This window comes from Platichthys flesus, chromosome 24 (assembly GCF_949316205.1).
Source record: "Platichthys flesus chromosome 24, fPlaFle2.1, whole genome shotgun sequence".
Lineage (NCBI taxonomy): Eukaryota > Metazoa > Chordata > Actinopteri > Pleuronectiformes > Pleuronectidae > Platichthys > Platichthys flesus.
In genome coordinates this window covers 2,456,694-2,476,483 of record NC_084968.1, presented here as the reverse complement: position 1 = coordinate 2,476,483, position 19,790 = coordinate 2,456,694, and the positions used below count along the sequence as shown (strand labels likewise).

The 19,790-nt window shown below is 42.5% G+C and overlaps 1 protein-coding gene across 2 annotated transcripts in view; it reads left to right on the top strand.

Annotated features, from left to right (window-relative positions):
• The window catches only part of pde5ab (phosphodiesterase 5A, cGMP-specific, b), a 58,511-nt gene that overhangs the window by 32,063 nt on the left and 6,658 nt on the right, over positions 1-19,790 (top strand). Inside the window, exons 9-19 of one of the 2 annotated variants that reach the window (XM_062384083.1) lie at positions 1,605-1,713; positions 1,799-1,883; positions 3,828-4,003; positions 7,078-7,128; positions 10,825-10,971; positions 13,541-13,666; positions 14,400-14,494; positions 14,613-14,700; positions 18,120-18,220; positions 18,759-18,836; positions 19,366-19,429. In XM_062384083.1, coding sequence (XP_062240067.1) covers positions 1,605-1,713; positions 1,799-1,883; positions 3,828-4,003; positions 7,078-7,128; positions 10,825-10,971; positions 13,541-13,666; positions 14,400-14,494; positions 14,613-14,700; positions 18,120-18,220; positions 18,759-18,836; positions 19,366-19,429 — 1,120 coding nt within the window. Of the gene's footprint in view, positions 1-1,604; positions 1,714-1,798; positions 1,884-3,827; positions 4,004-7,077; positions 7,138-10,824; positions 10,972-13,540; positions 13,667-14,399; positions 14,495-14,612; positions 14,701-18,119; positions 18,221-18,758; positions 18,837-19,365; positions 19,430-19,790 lie in introns of both variants that reach the window. The other variant, XM_062384082.1, reaches the window with a different exon arrangement.

The window sequence follows — 19,790 nt, the reverse complement described above, 5'->3', positions numbered from 1 at the left end:
GTGACATTAACCCGAGGCTGCGGATTCCCAACGACACAGCGTCTGTTTCACCGAAGCAGGGAGTTCAGTCGAGCTGAACCGATGTGGATCCGGCTCGCAGGAGCTGACAGTTTTTTTGTTTAACCCTAACAAAGCGGGGGCAATTACATTTTTATGGATTCAGGGTTTGATTGTAGTGAATTGAAGGTAAATAGCGTAGAGCTGCCATGAAGATGACGTGGTGATGCCGGCAGCTGCTCTGTGGCCTAATTTAGGAAATGTGGAGTTTAGTGTGTTTGGGTGATTAAGCTCGAGCACAAGTGCACAAACGGTGCAGCGTTTCCATCTGAAACGTATGTGTGTGTGTGTGTGTGTGTGTGTGTGTGTGTGTGTGTGTGTGTGCGTAAGTGGAGGCAAGTCTGGACAGAACACAATGTTATAATTAGCCTGAAGCCCTAAAGTCATCCAAAATGAAACTCCTGCTTAGGGCTGGATGTTAAAAAAGTATATAGGACCAGAGAAAGTAAAAGCAGACGTAATAATACTGCATTACAAGTAAAAGTCCTGCACTGAAAATATAAAAGCACAGCAGTATCATCTGCCAAAGTAAATTAAATGTGGTACTAGTAATCCAGAAACTCTCCCTTCAGAGTCGTATCATTAATAAACCATTGTATTGTTGAATTTTATTACTTAATGTGGTATTTGGTCATTGTGCCGTTACTTAATGTAATAACGCACTGCATGCGATTGTAGGTTCCTCATATGGAACTACAGCTGTCAGGTCAATGCAGCGATCACATGTATTTAGAAACAATAATCTCCCCCCCACTTTAACACATGTTTCTTATCTATCATTCTTTCTGTAATCTATTAACACACCCATATTCCCTCGTTCTTTTTCGCACACACACACACACAAACACACACACACACACACACACACACCCCTTCCCACCGCAGCGCTCAAGCCAAAATCCACTGGCATTTGCCATAACCTCATATGATGTTTACATATCCATTTTCTATCGTTTATCATGCAGTATTATAGCAGACTCTGTGGCTGCACTTGGAGCAGGTAAAGATAATAAACCGGCTTATTAAGAACTGACAGACTTGATTGACGGCTGCAGCTGTCTGACCTGGGGGGGGGGACTCGGCTGCGCCTCGCAGGCTGCAGTTCACTCCTTTACCAGCAGGGGCTTTTTTTCAATCTCCTGCTGTTTGTCCAGAGCTGAAGGGAAAAGCAGTTTTAGGGTTGTGATGGTTGAGACATTGAAGCCAAAGAGCAGCTGGGTAAAGTTTTATTAGGGAATAGTCAACGTCGATCTTCCAAGTGTCTTTAAGTAAATTGTTTAGAATAAATTTTTACACTTAACAATTTAATCATGTATAATTTCATCATTTAGAATGAGACTAGATACAACAGGAATTAAGGGGGTTGAGTGGGTCGTCCTGAGTTTTTTCCTTGATCGGCAGCTTTGGTTCTGAGTGGGATCTCGAAACATGAGGAGCCAACAAGTCCTGCAGGGCTGAAGAGATGAATCCAGGTGACCATGGTGTTTTCACTTTATTATTCATGGTTAGTGAGACAAGCTGTTTGTGTTTTATGTGTTTCTCCTCAGGGACTGTGATGTCAGTCAGATCAACTACATGTACGCCCAGTACGTCCAAAACACAATGCAGCCACTCAACATCGTCGACGTCACCAAGGACCAACGCTTCCCCTGGACGGTCAGTACTCTCTCCTTTTTTTCGTTTCATTTTTTTGTTTCTCCTTTTCCCACGTTGAGTAATTAACCCTCTTGTCCTCTGACAGAGTGAAAACCCAAATCACAACAGCAACCAGATAAAGAGTTTGCTCTGCACTCCCATCAGGAATGCCAAGAAGGACAAAGTCATAGGTACGAGATCTCTCTCTCCCCCTCTCTCTCTCTCTCTCTCTCTCTCTCTCTCTCTCTCCCTCTCTCTCCCTCTCTCTTTCTCTCTCTCTCTCTCTAGTGGAGCACCCTTCAAAATGCTAAACCTGGGCTTCAATCTTAATTTTTTTTATCCTCAAGATGATCAAGCAATCAAAGACCTTACCACTCTTTAAAAAACTGAGGGTTTTCTGAAAAAAACATTCACTATAACCTTGATTTCTCCACCACTGAGAATGAGGTGGTTTACCATTAAAGCCAAAGGTTTTGTCTCTCAGACGGTTTATATTCCACGTTTCTATCTGCTTCAGCGGCTGAGAAATGAATGTTTTAGTGACCCTGTAGAGGCCCTTCATCGCAGAAATCTTCTTCTCCATCCTTGAAACGCAAACATGGATTTAGTGTTGGCTATGCTGGCTTGATAATCTAACCCTTGTAGCTGCTCCAACTTTTCCCCAGTGGCATTCCCCCCACTCAGGTCGTCAACTGTTGTCTGAACTCCTTGTTTCACCTTCCCCACATGAATTTGAGCAAATCACAATGCATTTTATTGGTCATGGGCCATGACAACATCATATAACAATGTCACATGCAGCTCTACAGGAAGAACCACACTTATGTTGTTGCACGCAGACTTAAAGGGACACACATATGTTGCACCTGGTCCTCAAGGAACACTTGTACGTTTTAGCATATGGTTAGCCATAAGGTCAATGAAATGAGATCACATTATTTTTCGCATTGTCAGAGACAATATAATTTATAGTAGAAACACACGCTGTATCCAACAGAGAGCACTGAGCCCTGCCAATCACTGATCCCAGATCCGTGTCCTCAGACCGTCGTGGTCACGCATTTACTTTTTAATGCATTGATTATTAACCGTCTTAAATCCTAGGCCTGCGAACACTTTAAGCCAGCACAGCATTACCACTTCCATTATCTGTTCATGAATGGTCCTGCCACTCCATCCATCACAGTAATTATCGTCTGCATAATTAACTCCATTAGCTGACTAATGACCGCGGATGTCCCTCGGTGATCAGACAAAGCAGGTCCTCGTAGCCTCTCCTCCAGCCCTGAAGAGTCCCAGTCGACGAGCAAGATCAAAACATCTTCATCACAATGACATGTCCCTCGCCTTTCACTCACAACACATTCATTCAGATTCGCTAATGTCTTGCTTTGTGAATACGTTACTGGCATTAGAGAGGCAATATTCTCAGCCATGTCCTTATTTGGCACAGGTTTTGAGTCCAGGTCGCAGAAAAAGTGGTAATTGTATCTAACTGAAGGATTATGTAACCAGTCATTTAGAGGACACTACAAACCTTCAGCTCACACAAGTTCAGGCAGCTCATTGTTCAACTTTTTGTTGAATGTTAAAAGTTTTTACTTTGAATATAATGCAAAGTTTTAATGTTCGTGCACATTCAGTTGTAGCTACAACCCAAATGCTGTATCACCAGTTTCTTTTATTTATTTTTTAAACTCGGCCACAAGAACATCCTGCAGTGCTCAGACTTTACCGTCGCTGCAAGCTAGCCAGCCGTGTTCTGTGTGTTGGTGTCCAGCGCCGCCCCAGACAGAGCCCGGAACTCACCATAAACTTAGATTATTGCTTTTATTTCCCCTCTGCCTCAGCCTCAGCCTTTCTGAAACAAATTCCTTGTGCTCTGGATGTTTGCCCAAATCTGGCACATTTGTAAACATTTACAAATCAATTCATGTCATGGAAAGTCACGTATATCCCCGGACTCGTTCCACCTTCTTGGCAATGTGTACAGCTTACAGCTAAAAATACTACATGGCTCAAGATTTACATACCACTGGCTTTATTTGGATCTCCGGTCCCACGAAGCCTATGAATAGTGGACCAGGACAGGTCAACTAGATGGGACTGACGCATGTTCTCCTGTGTCTGTGTAGGTGTATGTCAGTTGGCGAACAAGATGGATGAAGCGTCGGGCAGCGTCAGGGCCTTCAACAGGAACGACGAGCAGTTCCTGGAGGCATTCGCCATTTTCTGTGGTCTCGGCATCCAGAACACACAGATGTACGAGACCGTGGAGAGAGCCATGGCGAAGCAGGAGGTCACACTAGAGGTCAGCATCAAGCACGCACACACACAGACACAAAGACACAAAGACACACACACACACACACAGCCACACAATCACACACACACACACACACACACTATACATTACTTCCAAAAATCATCGTACAGTGAACTGCACATATGGCTTTGCTGAGTTTGTCTCACTAAAATCCTCCATTCTCAAATAGAGACTAGAGAGTCTTTATTTACCTCAACTGAAAAGAGAACCAGGCCCGACACCGACCATTATTACAAAGGTTCAAATCACCCTTGTTTTATAATAGATTCGAGATTATCCTATTTTATGATATCATGTCATGTCCTATTAAGGGAACCGTTTGCCGATTTCTTGTGTAATCACAGTTTTATCAGCATTTGGATGAAAAGAGCTTCTTCTCCAACCAAACTGTCCTTATTCAGAAAAGTAGAAAAAACATGACATACATACATCAATAACCTCTCAAGATTGACCTTTTATTTTAGGCCAGAAGGGACAGACTGCCTGTGAAAACGGGGAGGGGGGTTGTGGATCTAACTTACATGTTCCCACGACCAATCAAGTGGTGGAAGAATAGGAACGCTTTCCATATTTTCTTTCACTACAGTCTGTGTCATTAATGTGTGGGGTAAATGAAAGTGGGAAAATCCCTTGGAACTCTATCATAGAGTTACGATGTGGAATCAGATGTAAGCAGAATGGAAAGTTAATCAACCTAGTTAACAAAATGTTATGAAAGACTTGGACAGATCCACAAGGACCTAACCTAAAGTTTTGTTTCCTGTGATTGAACCAAAAATCTGCAATATGTTGAATTTTTCAGTATGAGCACATTTTCATCTTATTAGTTTTTAATGTTCACTTCTCAGCAACATTTTGTTTAAGAATAAAACACATTGTATTTTAAATCTTATATTTTGCAGTTTACGTCAAATATATTTTCATTTGATTGCTCCTACGTCAGCACAGTGTCTCCTCACAGGCTGTTTATGACTGAAGTTTAATGTAGACAGAAAAGTAGTAAGTCAGAGATAACAAGTAATAAAATACTGTATCCAGGTTGTTGTAGTCTTGCAACTGTATACGAACTCAACCGATAAACTATAATATTTCCTTTTTTATGCTGTTGTTGAATTTCTTGTTCAGAACTTTGTTTGGAACACGATTGAATTTGACACCTCGACAGTTAGAACCTCTTTCAGACTGGGCTTTAAGGTCAGGGTTATTATCCAAGGCAAAGTTTTAGACATGTAGCTGTCCCCAATTGATGTAGTGAGGGTCCTGACAAGAATAGAATAATACAGCGTGTGTGTGTGTGAGCATCTCTGATGGAGCTATTTGTGGGCGTGTGACTGACAGTGATGAGGAGAGGCAGACTGATTGTTTTTTGCTGCTCCTTGACACTTCCTTGTCTCACTGTGTGTGACGGGCAAAAATTCATTATGACCAAGCCCCCCCACACACACACACACGCGCACACACACACACACACACACAAGATCACCATCCACTATCAACACCCCCTGTGCTCATTTTGCATGCGCCCTCCCTCCCAGTCACACAAATGCATACACACCATACACTGTACCTTTTCCCAGTATGTCCGGAGCTGTCAGCTTCAGGGTGTCGGGGGGTCGTCTACTCTCGGCTGCAGCTGACACCCGCCTCCTCCGCCGCTTTTCCCAGTTCAATTCGCTCGCACTGGTCAGAGGCGTTGTCCTGTCTCTTTCCATCCTGACTTTGATGAGAGATGGTCGCCTACACAACTGGAGAGATTGAACAGCTGGACAGCGCATCTGAATCGGCAGGTCCGTGCTAACCAGTTAGAATACAGAGGATTGCCTCAAGTGATTCAGAAACAGTCTTTTAATGATCATTTTACTCTGGTAAAGCAAATGATCAGAGAACACACCCACCCATAGAATATACGTTCTCGTCACAAGACATCGCAATAGCAACAAAGGTAGCTTTGAAGAAACTGGGCCAAAATGTACTTTTAAGACCAAATCTGAGGCACCGAGATCACTGCCACGGTGGGGGGTCTTTGATCACTCGGCAGCCTCCCTGTGGAAAGTTCTGAAAGTCTATTAAAATGACAGGCAGTGTGATATCGTGCTATATTGGTATTTATGCATCATTACTGTTAGTGGGCGAAATGGAGAACATTCCCCATCACAACAGGTTGATTTAGAAACTGTCTTCATCCATGGGCGGCTGTGGCTGAGGGGTAGAGTGGTCGTCCTCCAACCTGAAGGTGGGCGGTTCGATCCCCAGTCTGATCAATCTGCATGCCGAAGTGTCCTTGGGCAAGATGCTGAACCCTGAATGGCCCCCATAGAATAACAAAGTGCTTGGATAGATGCACTGTATGAATATGTGTGTGATTGGGTGAATGTGAAACTGTAGTGTAAAGCGCTTTGAGTGGTCATCAAGACTAGAAAAGCGCTATATAAATACAAACCCATTTACCATTACCATACATCCATCATCTATACCGCATCTCCTTTGAGGATACATTATTTTACAATTCAAACTGTATATGTGATAAACTTAGTGAATAGATATAGTTGTGTCACACATGTCTCAACACAATCCCCTGTCTTACACACCCGACCAATTTAAGTAGGACTATTTAAGCTGCCAAGATTTCCCATCTCTCCTTCTGCTGCCCTGTGTCAGTATCGCTGCAACACCCCAGCATCCACCTATCATGTTTGGAAGGGTAGGGCGAGGTGAGGGGTATTCAGCTGCAACATGCAACTTCACCACTAGATGTCACTAAATTGTACACATCGATCATTTAAAGAAAGTGAGTTCTTCTCTGGCCCATATAACATCCTTCCATGAAATTTCATGGAGAAGAATTCAGTAGTTATTGTGCAATGCTTCTAACTTACAGATATATCTCTTTATTTTCATAATATTACGACTTAACTGTGGTATTATTGCAACTTTTCTCCATTCAAGTGGTCTTGCTACTCTGTCATACAACCTGAAGGTCACCACAAAGAAGAAAGTTGATCTGTAGAGAAGTCTACAGTAAGGTGCTGACCTCGTCTGTTTTTATGTGTATGTTGCAGGTTCTGTCGTATCACGCCTCCGCCACAGAGGAAGAGTCGCGGGAACTGCAGGTAACAGCGGTAAATAAAAATTCATTAATTAAACAATAGAAACCAAGGTGAGTGAATGAAGTCACACACACACACACACACGCACACAAAGGCTTGTTCTTCAGGGTCAGAGGAAGCAGTCATGTAACAGAACACCACTCCGCTGAATCAGCATCATTATAGCAACACTATATGTCTGTGGCCTTGACAAGTAAATTTTTTTGCAAAAAATGCTAACATAATGCAAAATCTATAATGACCTTCTACAATGGACTGTGGTTGACTTGAATTATCCATGTTCGTTGTTAGTCACTTATTATTCGACAAAGTGTGAGATGTTAGATTTTTTTAAATATGTCTTGTCATAATGGTTTTTATGACGTTCTATTAGAGGTAAAAAATTTGTGGTGCAACACTTTAGAAGAAAAACTGCACTTTTTTAGAATATAAAGCAGGAAACCAAAAGAAATGTCAGACAGCACAATAACTATTCAGAAGGAAAAGTGTTTCCGAAATCCAGAAATAGGTCACGTTGATTTTTTCAAAGATATTGCGCGACCAGATTTTTATTTGCTGCTGTTGCCGTGGTTTAAAAATCCAGCGAAACTGTGTTGGTTTGTGTTGAGGATAAAAACGACACTCGTGACATATTTCACTGATGACGTGTGCAGGGTTTCAAAGAGACACCAGACAATGCTGAATTTGTTCTCGGGGTGTAGAGGCCCCCCTTTCGTAGGTGTTTTTTTGTTTCACTTTCAAAGCCTCTTCAGGCAAAAACACTTTGCTGTGTAGTTCTAAAAGGAGGTGCAGCTGGCCGAGGAGCGGTCGTGATAATAACACAGAGGCACCAGCCCTGTGATGCTGCGGCTGCCAAGCAGAGAAATAGTTCATAATGAAGGTTTATTTTAGCTCTTCAAATGATTCATCATATAATTGCGTTCAGACATCTCTACAGGTTTGACTCCTCCGCACTTAAAACAGTGTCTTCTTACTTTTTGCATGTAAGCATGTAAAACCTATCACACCTGGTATATGGCTGGAAAGGGTATTCTGCCTTGTGTCTGTCTCAGATCTGTTTGGGCCTTTGCTCAGATATATGGTACTTTAATATAGCCAAGTCCCAATAAAGCACACAACTTTAGATTCATTACATTACATGTCATTTGGCTGACGCTTTTGTCCAAAGCGACTTACAATTAGTACACTCAACGTTAATAAAGGGCCATTTAAGGTGTTCAGTATCTTGCCAAGGACACTTCGGCATGCAGATGGGGAAGAGTGGGGTTTGAACCGGCAACCTTCTTGTTGGAGAGCGACCACTCCACCCCCTAGGCCACACCGCCCCCACGGCTCATTCACACATGAGCTGAGTTGTAATTCAGGGACAGATTGCGTCAAAGCGGTGTGACTAGCGTGTCCCAATCCAAAGGCTATTCCAAATGCAGCCGACAACAAGTCCTTCCATCCCAGGAAAAATTCTTCATGTCGTCGAGGTGACGAATGTGCCTGATGGTGCAAATACTACACATACCAAGGAAGGTATTTGAAGCACTCTGCCGCCATCTAGTGGTCGGAGTGGAAAATACATACTAGCCCCTTGGGACGGCGCAGCAAAGTTATTTTGAGGTATAAAGCTGAATTTGGAACAGCAGTGATTGTAAAGAAAAATATGTTGTTATTCAATTTCAAGCAAAAGCAGCATCAATCTACATACCAGAGACTGGAAAATGTGTTAAATTAAGGTAATGCCCCACTATGCCTAATGTCGCTAATTTGCCTCATACCTAAATTTATATCTATTATATATGGTATATTGAAAATAACAATCTCCAATTAATTTAGCATCTGTATGACAGGCCAAAAAACACAAATATATATTTTTTGATATAATTGGAAATTAATTCAGGCATCAAGGGGTTAATTAATGGTCAAGAAACAATTTACAGAGAATAGGTTTGAACACAAACAGAGTTACTGAGCAAACACTTGGCCAAGTGGGACAGAATCTCCAACACCACTGCAGGTATCAAGATTCTGACCACGGGTGAGATGAGATGTCCCAGCTTTGTGCACAGCTCAAGGGTTCATGTCATCCTTCAATATCCTGCAGGCAGGACGTGTCCAGTGGTCAGATTTAAACCCATTTCCAAGCTGATGCTGGGCTCTGATAACACTTTTCTTTTACCGCCATGGCTTCGTCCGACAAAATCACCCGACACATAAGTTTAAGACAATGGCGCTTAAACTTATGTGTCGGCGCTTAAACACAGATTTCAGCTGTGTCCACTTGTACAAGGATTGTTCAGAGATGAAGGTAGAGGCTTCAGAATGTTTGTCTTTTAATCAGTTTTCACACATAAAACCCTGGACAGTGCCCAGAGAATAGGGTTGGGACATTTTTCAATTTCACACGTGCGGCTCATGACAGGAGAGTTTCCATGTGAGACATGTTCACACCTCTCTTTGATGCCGGAGAAGGATGATGCCTGGGTGTAATGTGCTGGATGTATGATGGAATTATTATCAACACACGCTCACTTGTGTGTGTATGTCTGTGAGATGCAGCTTTTGTACATATATATTTGTGTGTGTATGTGGCCATTAGTTTACATATTTATGGTAATGCCCAGATCCTTTTTTAAGAAACTCAATTGGCTTTCTACACAATAACATGTGAAACACTCAAGTACCTCCCTGCTGCCAGTCTGGGTGATGATTCAGTTAATTCGCTAATTTGCATGTATGTCACCGATTTGCTGACTGCTCACTGAGGCAGCTCTCCAAATAGGAGCCAATCGGAGCGGGCATGCTTCCTCAAGAAGGAACCATGTGACCCTCTCCACAGGTCGAGCTCTGTTCTCCTCCTGTGGAGAAGTGGCTGAACAAACAGCATAACCTGCTTAAGTGGCCTCCCTTGGGTGCTACTGGGAGGACGCAGCACTTGGTATCTAGGACACAGGCTTGATTTTTTTACGGGGAGGGTAATATTCTGCCCAAGAGACCGCCACGTACAGTACGAGTGATACACCGTGAACCAAAAACCCTGTTATTTGGCAGTTAAGGATTAGATGTCACTTTTGTAGTAAATTAAGAATTTGAAAAATTATAACCGTGTGATAACTAGTATTTAATCTGAATGAATGATGGTGATTTGTCATGATTAGACTTCCTCTGATTGGATAAATGGTGTGAATAATAGACTTTAGACACAATAGCTCCCCGAAAGTGAGACCACAATATCTTGATTGCCCCCTGGTGGCTGGCTGTAATACAGGTCATGCACCCTGACCAAGACTGTGTTATTTTGGTTAGTATAACATGTTTGTTCAAGTCTTCATGTCTTCAAGTTTGGTTTCAGTTAGGGGGAAATGTCATGATTTACAGCAGAGACTGATTTGTGATTGTTCGAGTTGGACCTCCACATTGAGGCTCCACCTCACGACTGCTGTGCACTCTAGCTTCAAATTACGTCATCAGCGCAAGATGGCAACGCCCATAAGCAAGATATTTTGGAATGATTTTTGTACAATGAGAGAAAGAGAAGACCCAAACGTTTCTCATTATTGACAGTGCATTCTCTTATCTTATCAAAACATTACACCTTACCTGTTGCTTTATTTATTCGTTGGTTTTGTTATTATTTCCTAAAAGGTGATGTGATAAAGGACCCTTACTGGCTTTTGAAGTTCACAAATGTTTGTTGCGCGTGTTTTAAAGGTAGCCACAATACCGTCTGCCCAGTCACTGCGTCTCATGGACTTCAGCTTCAGCGACTTCGACCTGTCGGACACGGAAACTACGTGGGGTACCATCCGCATGTTCGTTGACCTCAACCTGGTCCAAACCTTCCAGATGAAGTACACGGTAAGAACGGGTGATAGTAATGTAGACTACAGTTGACCCTAGTGAAGCATTTGACCCTATTACTCATTTTCACATTGTTTCTGTTTATCCATCCACACTAAGGCACACAGAATGATATATTAAATCACCAGGACATAATTTCATGGAATTTCTCAGCAGAGGATGTGTGGGACGTTTTGAGGATTTGACATGACACTTCCCCTGGGCCAAGATTTCCACTTGTGCACGAGATAAACTAGAAATTGATGTGTCATAGTTTAATAAACAGGTTACAGTAACACTGAGTGTATTCATTCTCCGTTGTGAATAAACACTTCATATAATAATGTTTCTCAAACAGCAGCCTGCACTACAAACAAGTGTTTGTCAGCGGGTTAGAGAAGCATTATTATTAATTTGTTGTTTATCCAGCCAGTGAAATGGCCCTGTTGGGCCATGTTTGTAGCCACTGGGGGCCAAAATATTGAAGTTTTTGGCATATTTTTAATTTTAATAATAGTATGATAACAATAATTGGTCTACAATAGTATTTGTGTACATGGTAATGGCCATAGTCAGCCTTTTTAAATTGCTCACATGGGGGCTTTGCAGGGATCTTGCACATCGCTATGCATCAGCAAAAGAGAAGGGGGAAGAAAAACTATAGTAAAATAGCTTGTTTTATAAATAGGGAAATAGCTTAAGGTACGAACTGGGCTCCAGTGAAAAACAATCCTTAGCTACGTTTCCACCGCAGAGACTTAAATTAAATATTTGTTAATATTAATTACTGTTATAGGTGGTGGTGGAAAAATGATTTCTTTGAACCATATATTGATTCATGACTTCATATGTTAACAAAAACAAGTATAAAAGCTGAATTGCATACGCTGCCAATTTCCCATACCCATAAGCATCATGGTCATTAAATATGAAAATATGAAAATGAAAGATGAGCACAGGTTATTTCTCGTTACCAAACCTGCATAACATTATACCACAGTCCTCAAGGCTTTGTTATTACGGTATATATAAGGCAACATCACAACCACAAAAGTAACAACAGACGAGAACACTGACATGAAGTTGTTGTGGTTCTTAGTACGTCATGGAAAAAGGCAAGAGCAGATTCTCATCGTATTGATGCCAGAAAACAATCTGCTCCGCATTGTCAGCAGCATTAGACCATTACAAGGCAACTGTAAGTGAGTGTGAATGTGACTTCATTTACAACTGTGTTAACATTAGTGTCTTTGCCTGCATCCTAAAGAGAGAGCACCGGAGACCACACACACACCAAACACACACACACACACACACACACACACACACAAATCCTTCCCTCGATTTCCACTGTCTGTCAGACCCACCGCTCTGCTCATCGGAGTCCCGCTCGGCGCCCACACCACCCAATTTGCTGGTGGCTTTTGACTCACATCCGCGGCGCCCTCTCCATGTGAAGAGGTCCTTGTATGTTGGCGGCTGACCTCCGGAGTGCCCGCGGGGAGAGAGGCCTCATAAAGAGAGGCTTTGATTGGAGGTGATTAGGTTCCCACCAGCAGCGCAGCCTGTCAGTTTGACGTTCACACTGGGAACTGACACACCGACCACCCTGGAGCATCCCATCCCAATTATTTCATCACCTCTTCATTGTTGTATCGCCAAATTATGATCTTAGGTCAGTGTGTAATCATCCCTGTGGAGAAGATTAACTGAAATGAATTGCTTGCCTGATTAGCTGAAGGATGGAGCTTTACTCAAGGTGAACATGTAGTGTAGCAGCACAGACCAACCAAGCAAAGAGCGTTGATTTGCTGAGAGTGTGCTCTTCACTTTCAGATAGGACAAACTTCTGGACTCTTTGCTCATCACGTTTCCTTTTTCCTTTCCTCGTGGTACATGTCACTCCGCTTAATAGCAATCAATAATTACGTCTTATTTATGACTTTCATTTGTCTTTAGGCAGCATGTATCAATAGTTACAGAGATGTAAGGGAATGGTTTAACTATGCTTGAGCTCCAGACCTTCCGCGTTCACTGTATATTTAGCTTGTTTGTGGTAAATCAATTAACTGCACGTTGTGTGTAATGTGCAAGTTCAATGTATAGTGACATCAAAAAATCCTAACTCAAATCACCGAAGCTTTTTAGCCTCTGTCAGCTCATTGTTCTGGATTTACACCTGTGATCCAATTCAGCTCAAACAGTTCTCTGGAATATCTTAGACAGATGCGAAAGACACAACAAATCGGGAAACCTGTTCTAATGATGGATGACAGTTTCGTATTCGGTGTATAAACACAATCTGAGGTCGTATTTATTTCCAAAAGTAAACACACACGGTCGGAGACCAGCTGGCGAACATGGTGGAGTAGTTGGCAGCTAAGTTCTTCAGCAGTTGGTGAAGATGAGAATGAATATGGGTCTTATAATTGTGCAAAAGAATGACAATTTTACTCTCTCTACTCGATGCATAACTACTGTTTGTTAACACCTTTGCTTACATCCACTACAGACTGAGTGAGAAATGGGTCAGGGAGATGGCTTTCAAGGGTTAAATAGGTCTCTGTGCACGTTGTCTCCTCTGCAGAGTATATGCCAGTGGGTTCTGAGTGTGAAGAAGAACTACAGGAAGAATGTGGCCTATCACAACTGGAGGCACGCCTTCAACACGGCCCAGTGCATGTTCGCCCTCCTCAAGTCAGGACGCCTACAGGTCAGTGCAGCCACTCCAGGTTTAGGCTGAGCTGATTAACTAACTTCTCTTTTAATCGAGAAGATAATCGAATGGGTCGAGTCCTGACAGACAGGCAATTTGTTCCATTATTATCTTTATGCTGCTTACATTTTCACGACCCCTTGACCGTATATAAAAATGGACAACATGATAGTTCCCAAAAAGGGAGTCTGGCTGGAGTAAGCCATTTAAGGTAGTCCTTATCACACTGATGTAAATTCAAGTGCCAAATTTTTCAATATTATCGGTCGGCTATTTGATTCTATAACAATGGGATGAAACCTGATGATTGACAGCTGAAACTGAGTCACAATTTGCGGACCACGTGTACAAGTGGGACCTTGATATTGCGGCTCCATCCCCCGAATGCTGCTGCACAGACTCTGGCTCCAAATGTGCAATATGGCAGCGATATTGTGGCTTAATCTCTACATAGGGGGAGGAGGTCCATCTTTATATACAGTCTATTGCACTATCATGAAACAACGAGCATAAACGAATAATGCCATTTGATGGTGTGTTTTGGAATATGTTGTACATGATTAATAGCGAATTAGCTAAATTATACAAGACCTGTATTGGGTGATTAAATGTTTCAGTGTCTGATATAAAACCTGTTATGAAGATGTAGCTCAAGTGTGTATTTTTCTTTTTTTTACCTCTGTTCTTTACTTCCTGTCTTCCTCCCCTCTCTTCATCCACCTCCTGGCAGAATAAGCTGAGTGATCTGGAGGTCTTGGCTCTGATGATTGCGACTCTCAGCCACGACCTGGACCACAGAGGAGTCAACAACTCCTACATACAGAGGTGCAGCTTGAGTCAAATATAAGTCACAAGTACATGGATATGCGTGTGGGGGAGGCGAGAGTAACCACTCTGTGGGTTTCTTACTTACTGTGTGTGTGTCTGTGTGTTTGGCGTCCAGGAGCGACCACCCACTGGCCCAGCTCTACTGCCACTCCACCATGGAGCACCACCACTTCGACCAGTGCCTCATGATCCTCAACAGCCCAGTAGGTGCACCCACTACCACACTCTCACTGGTGCAGGAAGCCTTTCAGTCCACTCATCATTCTTCTCAATGCTCCAATCAGACGAAATCAGAACTAGATGGTTTCTCACTTTGTCTAACAAGCAGCATATTTCATGAGGTGCTAAATGATGGCTGTGATATGAACAGAAATGCATTTCATTGTTGTTCCTCTACACCTGAGATATATATATATATATGTACTCCTTAAAACTGCTCTAAAGCAGTTTAGATTTATTTTTGAGTATCCCAATATATGTGTTGTGATGTACAAATCACTATATTGATTTGCTTTCATTTAAGGATTTATGGTTCACTTTGTGCTGTGTTCAAAGCTTCAATAGCGGTGTTGTTATCCATCATAAGCCATTTAACTCTCCTTCTTAAAGTATTTTAATACACATGGTGCTGTTTTCTGAATGCAATGACATTTTACCTAACATTAGATGAAAACATTTGATTATCAGAGTATATCACAATGTATTGCTTGTAATCCCTGTATCATTATATTTGTCATATCGCTACAGTCTTGCTAACACACAGCCTTTAAAGGTTCAGTGTAAGATTTAGGTGAAAGGGATCTATTGGCTATAGAATAGAATAGAATGGGCCTTTTATATTTAACTCTATATTTACATCGGGAGCAGGTCCTCTCTACGGAGGCCGCCATGTTTTTTACAGTAGCCCAGACTGGACAAACTAAAACTCCTTTTGAGTTTTTATGACAACTGAAGGTTTCCACAGGTTATATGGCATGTTTGGAAGGGGAGGTTGAGGTGAGGGTTATACAGCTGCAACATGCAACTCAAGCACTAAATTCTACGCACTCAGCCTTTAACTACAAGGCGGTGAAACAACCCTCTACTCTCCTTTTATCTCCTGTTTGGTCTCCTCCAACTCCTTGGAAATATATCTGACCCTTCAGCTGCTGAATGCATCTGTCCGAGTTCAGTGAGTTTATCTGTGCATTGCTCCTCATGCTTTGCTGAAGGGGATTACTTTTACTTTGGATACATTTTTAACAAGAATATTGATTTAGACCGTTTTTTTAATGTCCACACTGAACCAGGTGACTCTGTAATGTAAAAGGTGAAGTGTCACTGTATCATAGAAAATGATTACCCGACTCTGCAGCCCTGCTGAGCGCTCCTCTTGTGCATTGTTTTGGCTTTATAGCCCATTTACGGTAACGGCCTGAGATGCACTCGTTCACCCCACAGGCAGCTGTTTCCCGCAAAGCGATCTGATAAACACAAATATGATCAGAGTTGCTGCACATGCTCATGTAATGCTTCTGCCCTGACTGGCCAGCTGCCCTCCAAGAAAGTCGCACACAAAGGAGGAGTTGGCACCATCATTGTGGATTTGAACGTAGTGGCAGAAAGACAGAAGCTACAAACCCCCAAAAACATCCGGCTGATTACCTCCTCACATGCAGAGTGGATCCTCATCACAGTTATGCAACACAGGACATGAGTTGCGCTTTCACAGCTGCAGCGGATTCAGTGAGTAGCAGCTGAGCTCCTGGCAGACGCGTTCAAGTGGCTCCATCTCCCTCTCCTCATGGTGTCTTAACTGACCCCCAGCCAGCCTCAGGAGAGACACAATACACTAGGTCTCAGATCTGCAACCATCCTACAACAGAAGTTATTACAGGTCCATGTTCTGGCCTAATGGTAAAGATTTGAGTTTAAGGCCCGTCATGCTTTCTCTGATGCGGAAGTCGATCCATTGCCGATTCCAAAATACCACTGTAGAAACTGATAATTGAATAACTGCCCATAATCTAATGTGGAAAGTAATCAAAACTGGTAATCTAATAGCCTTCCTCCAATGCAATCAAAATGTTGAGCATTTAAAGCAATAACTTTTCTGTGTAATTCAATAAGTATTATGTTTATCCTCACTGAAGCCTTTTACGCATCGGGAACCTGTCAGTGCCAAGTCATCAAGTCTCCAAATTACATCCCTCACTGGCTTCCCACCTGCCAACAGTGTGGCTCGCACAGCCTGGCCAAGCTGCAAGGCCCGTCTGCCAGGAACCGAACCCAGCTGTCTGTGGAACCAAATGTTTTTTGTTTGTGTTAACTTCAGTCTCTACTAAGTGGAGATCTAGGCACAACTATATAAAGCACCTCATAAAGTTCTTTTTACAAAGAGATTTAAAATGACATTTCCACAAAAGTAACACAGTGACTTAAACTACACGTCGTAATGTTAATATCATTCGAATTAATGACCAAATTAGGAACAAAGAGGTTGAAAGCTTTTGAACAAAAAGCTAAAAGGGTCAGTTCATACCATAGACTGTGTATAAAGATGGATGACAAGTAAGTTTGCTCCCAAAAGTGAAGACAAAACCTCTAGATCGTCCCCTGGTGGCTGGGTGCGGGATAGGTCATAAACCCCGCCCCATCCATGCTAGCTGAACTAAAAAGTTAAATTGCACATAAGATACATTTGTCAAAAAATGGTTCTAGTCATTATAGGTAGTGTTTATCACACTGATGTATGTTCAAGTGTGGGGATTGACAGCTGACAGTGAGTAGCGATTGGTTGAATCTACGTGACGATCGATTCTGTGGTTCCACTCCAGGAGCACAAGACTCTGGCTTCAAATGACGTTGCCAGTGCGAAGTGGGATTTTAGTTTTATAGGAAGAAGCGGAGACGTGTTGTTTATCTTAACTTAGTCTTTGATATAACAACGTTATCTGCGACTTGTGTGTCACATAAAACTAATCTGGCAGGAAACGACATCTTCAAAGTGGGTCACAGTTCAAATCGGTTCAACCTCAGGTAGTCTGCGCTCTCTACGCAGGAAAGCAATAGCGTGATATTGGCTGTTGACAGGGCCCTAATGTTGCTGCAGATTTATTATGCCCCTTCTGCTCATTTTCCAGCTCTGAGCCGACCGTGGAACACTCTGGTCACCCAATAAAATTACAGTAACTTACAGCCTGCTCTGATCTTTATGGCCTCAAAACCAACTACTCACACTCCCGACTCCACTTACCCACTTACCCTCACTGGTGCTGGACACGGTTAACACACAGACACAGACACACACACACACACACGTTGTTGCACACCTTGTCGCAGGCAGAATGATAACCGCACACTCTGAAAAGCACTTGAAATGGACGGAGTGTGAAATGATGTGTCAACACGCATGCATATGACCACTCGAGACACATGGACTGGATTCGGTTGTTAGATTGATTTCAGCATTGACTCCTCAGAGGGTGGCTATCTCACTCTCCATACTTTCCAATACAAACACTGGGGAACTTTCCTGTGTGTACTCTGCATATGAGTGTAAATCATTGAACAACATGCAGAGCCGTTTCCGAGCTAACCGATTTTTCTCTGCTTCTTTCTCTCTTTCTCTCTGTCTCTCCAGGGAAACCAGATCCTAAGCGGTCTCTCCCTGGACGAGTACAAGGCCACTCTGAAGATGATCGAGAGGGCTATTCTGGCCACTGACCTGGCTCTGTACATGAAGTAGGTACCAAATGTCAAGGCCAGATGGAAATCTGACTGGAGAGGGATGGAGAGGGGGGGGTTGAAGAGGAAAATTTAGGCAGCGTAGGGGAAGATTAGGGAGGTTATCGACTCGTTTTTCCAAATGGGGGTAGTTCAGAAAAAGTAAAGCAAAGCAGACTCATCTTGTCATTACAGGGCGTTGAAATTCATTGTTGTCCCTTGGACTGATTTCAATTGTGTTTTTTATTCTGGAAAAACTGAATAATGTGGTATATTCAGGTAACATTTTGTGGATATTTTATTGGTTGTATTTTGGAGTAAGAAAGGGAGAAATTAAACAGGACATACACTGCAATGTTGTCATTAACTTCAAAATCTACAAGACTTTAAGTGAGCACTTGCCTACCTCAGACTTTAAATGTTGGCTTTAATAAAAATTACATTTTCTTCAATCACACTTAATTTAATTAATAAATTCTGCAGGCTATTTGATTATTTTTTCAAATTTCAGGGTTTACGTCGGGTCTCATATGTGTGTATATATGTGTGTTGTCAGGAGGCGAGGGGAGTTCTTTGAGCTCACCAAGAACAGCCAGTTTGTTTGGGAGGACGAACATCACAGAGATTTACTGAGGTGAGTATGAGGACCAGGTCACAGACATGCAAATGTGCGAGCGAATAAAACATTAACTTCCTGGTGTGCTGCTAATCCGCAGCGTGGCCTCCCCTGGAGTTCACAAGCTGAGCTCCAAATAAGCTGTGGGAGCTGTACGTTGAGAAGCAGCACTTGGCTGTTCTCCAACAAAAAGTTCCAACAAGAAGATAGTGTTGCTAAATATTTACGGAGAGTAGATAAACCCTGCTCCAAAAGTGGCTAGATGTTGGTAGATGCGTCGGAGGCTAATTTTGGAATATTAGTGACATAACAATCAGCATGTAAATATTGTTTTAAGCTATAAATCTGCCGCATCTTTCTAAATATTTTTTATGAGGGTTGTTGAATAGCCTTTAGGTGCTGGACTCAATTCACCCATGTAAACTGAAAAGTTCTCGGCTGGGGATTTTTAATAGCTGCCAAACGTAGCGAGAAAGTCCAAGTTAACTTCTTCTCCTTGTTGTGGGTGTGTGAAGATCAGCAGGTGTCATTGTGTCGCCCCCTTCAGGTCAATGCTGATGACTGCATGTGACATCTCGGCCATCACCAAGCCCTGGCCGGTGCAGAAGAGGGTAAAGACAACCAGATATCTTTACAGACTGTGTGTGTGTGGGTGTGTGTGGGTGTGTGCGTGTGTGTGTGTTTGTGTGTGTGCGTGCGTGCGCTACCTGTGTGATATAATGTCCCAGGATATGAGCTGTTAACTTATCCAGCGTGCGGTTGTTGTGTAAAATGTGTCGCCTGAAGACCGCGGACAGAACAGTTCAATCTATATGCCTGAGTGTTGTTGTCAATTTGAGTGATAATTTATAAATACATCATAAAAATGTTATATGCGATGTTAAACTTATTCAAGCACAAGGGATTTTTTTTCACTTTCTTCTTTATTCTGAATTACGGCGTTTTTCAACAGTTACCTTGATTTCTCAGGGA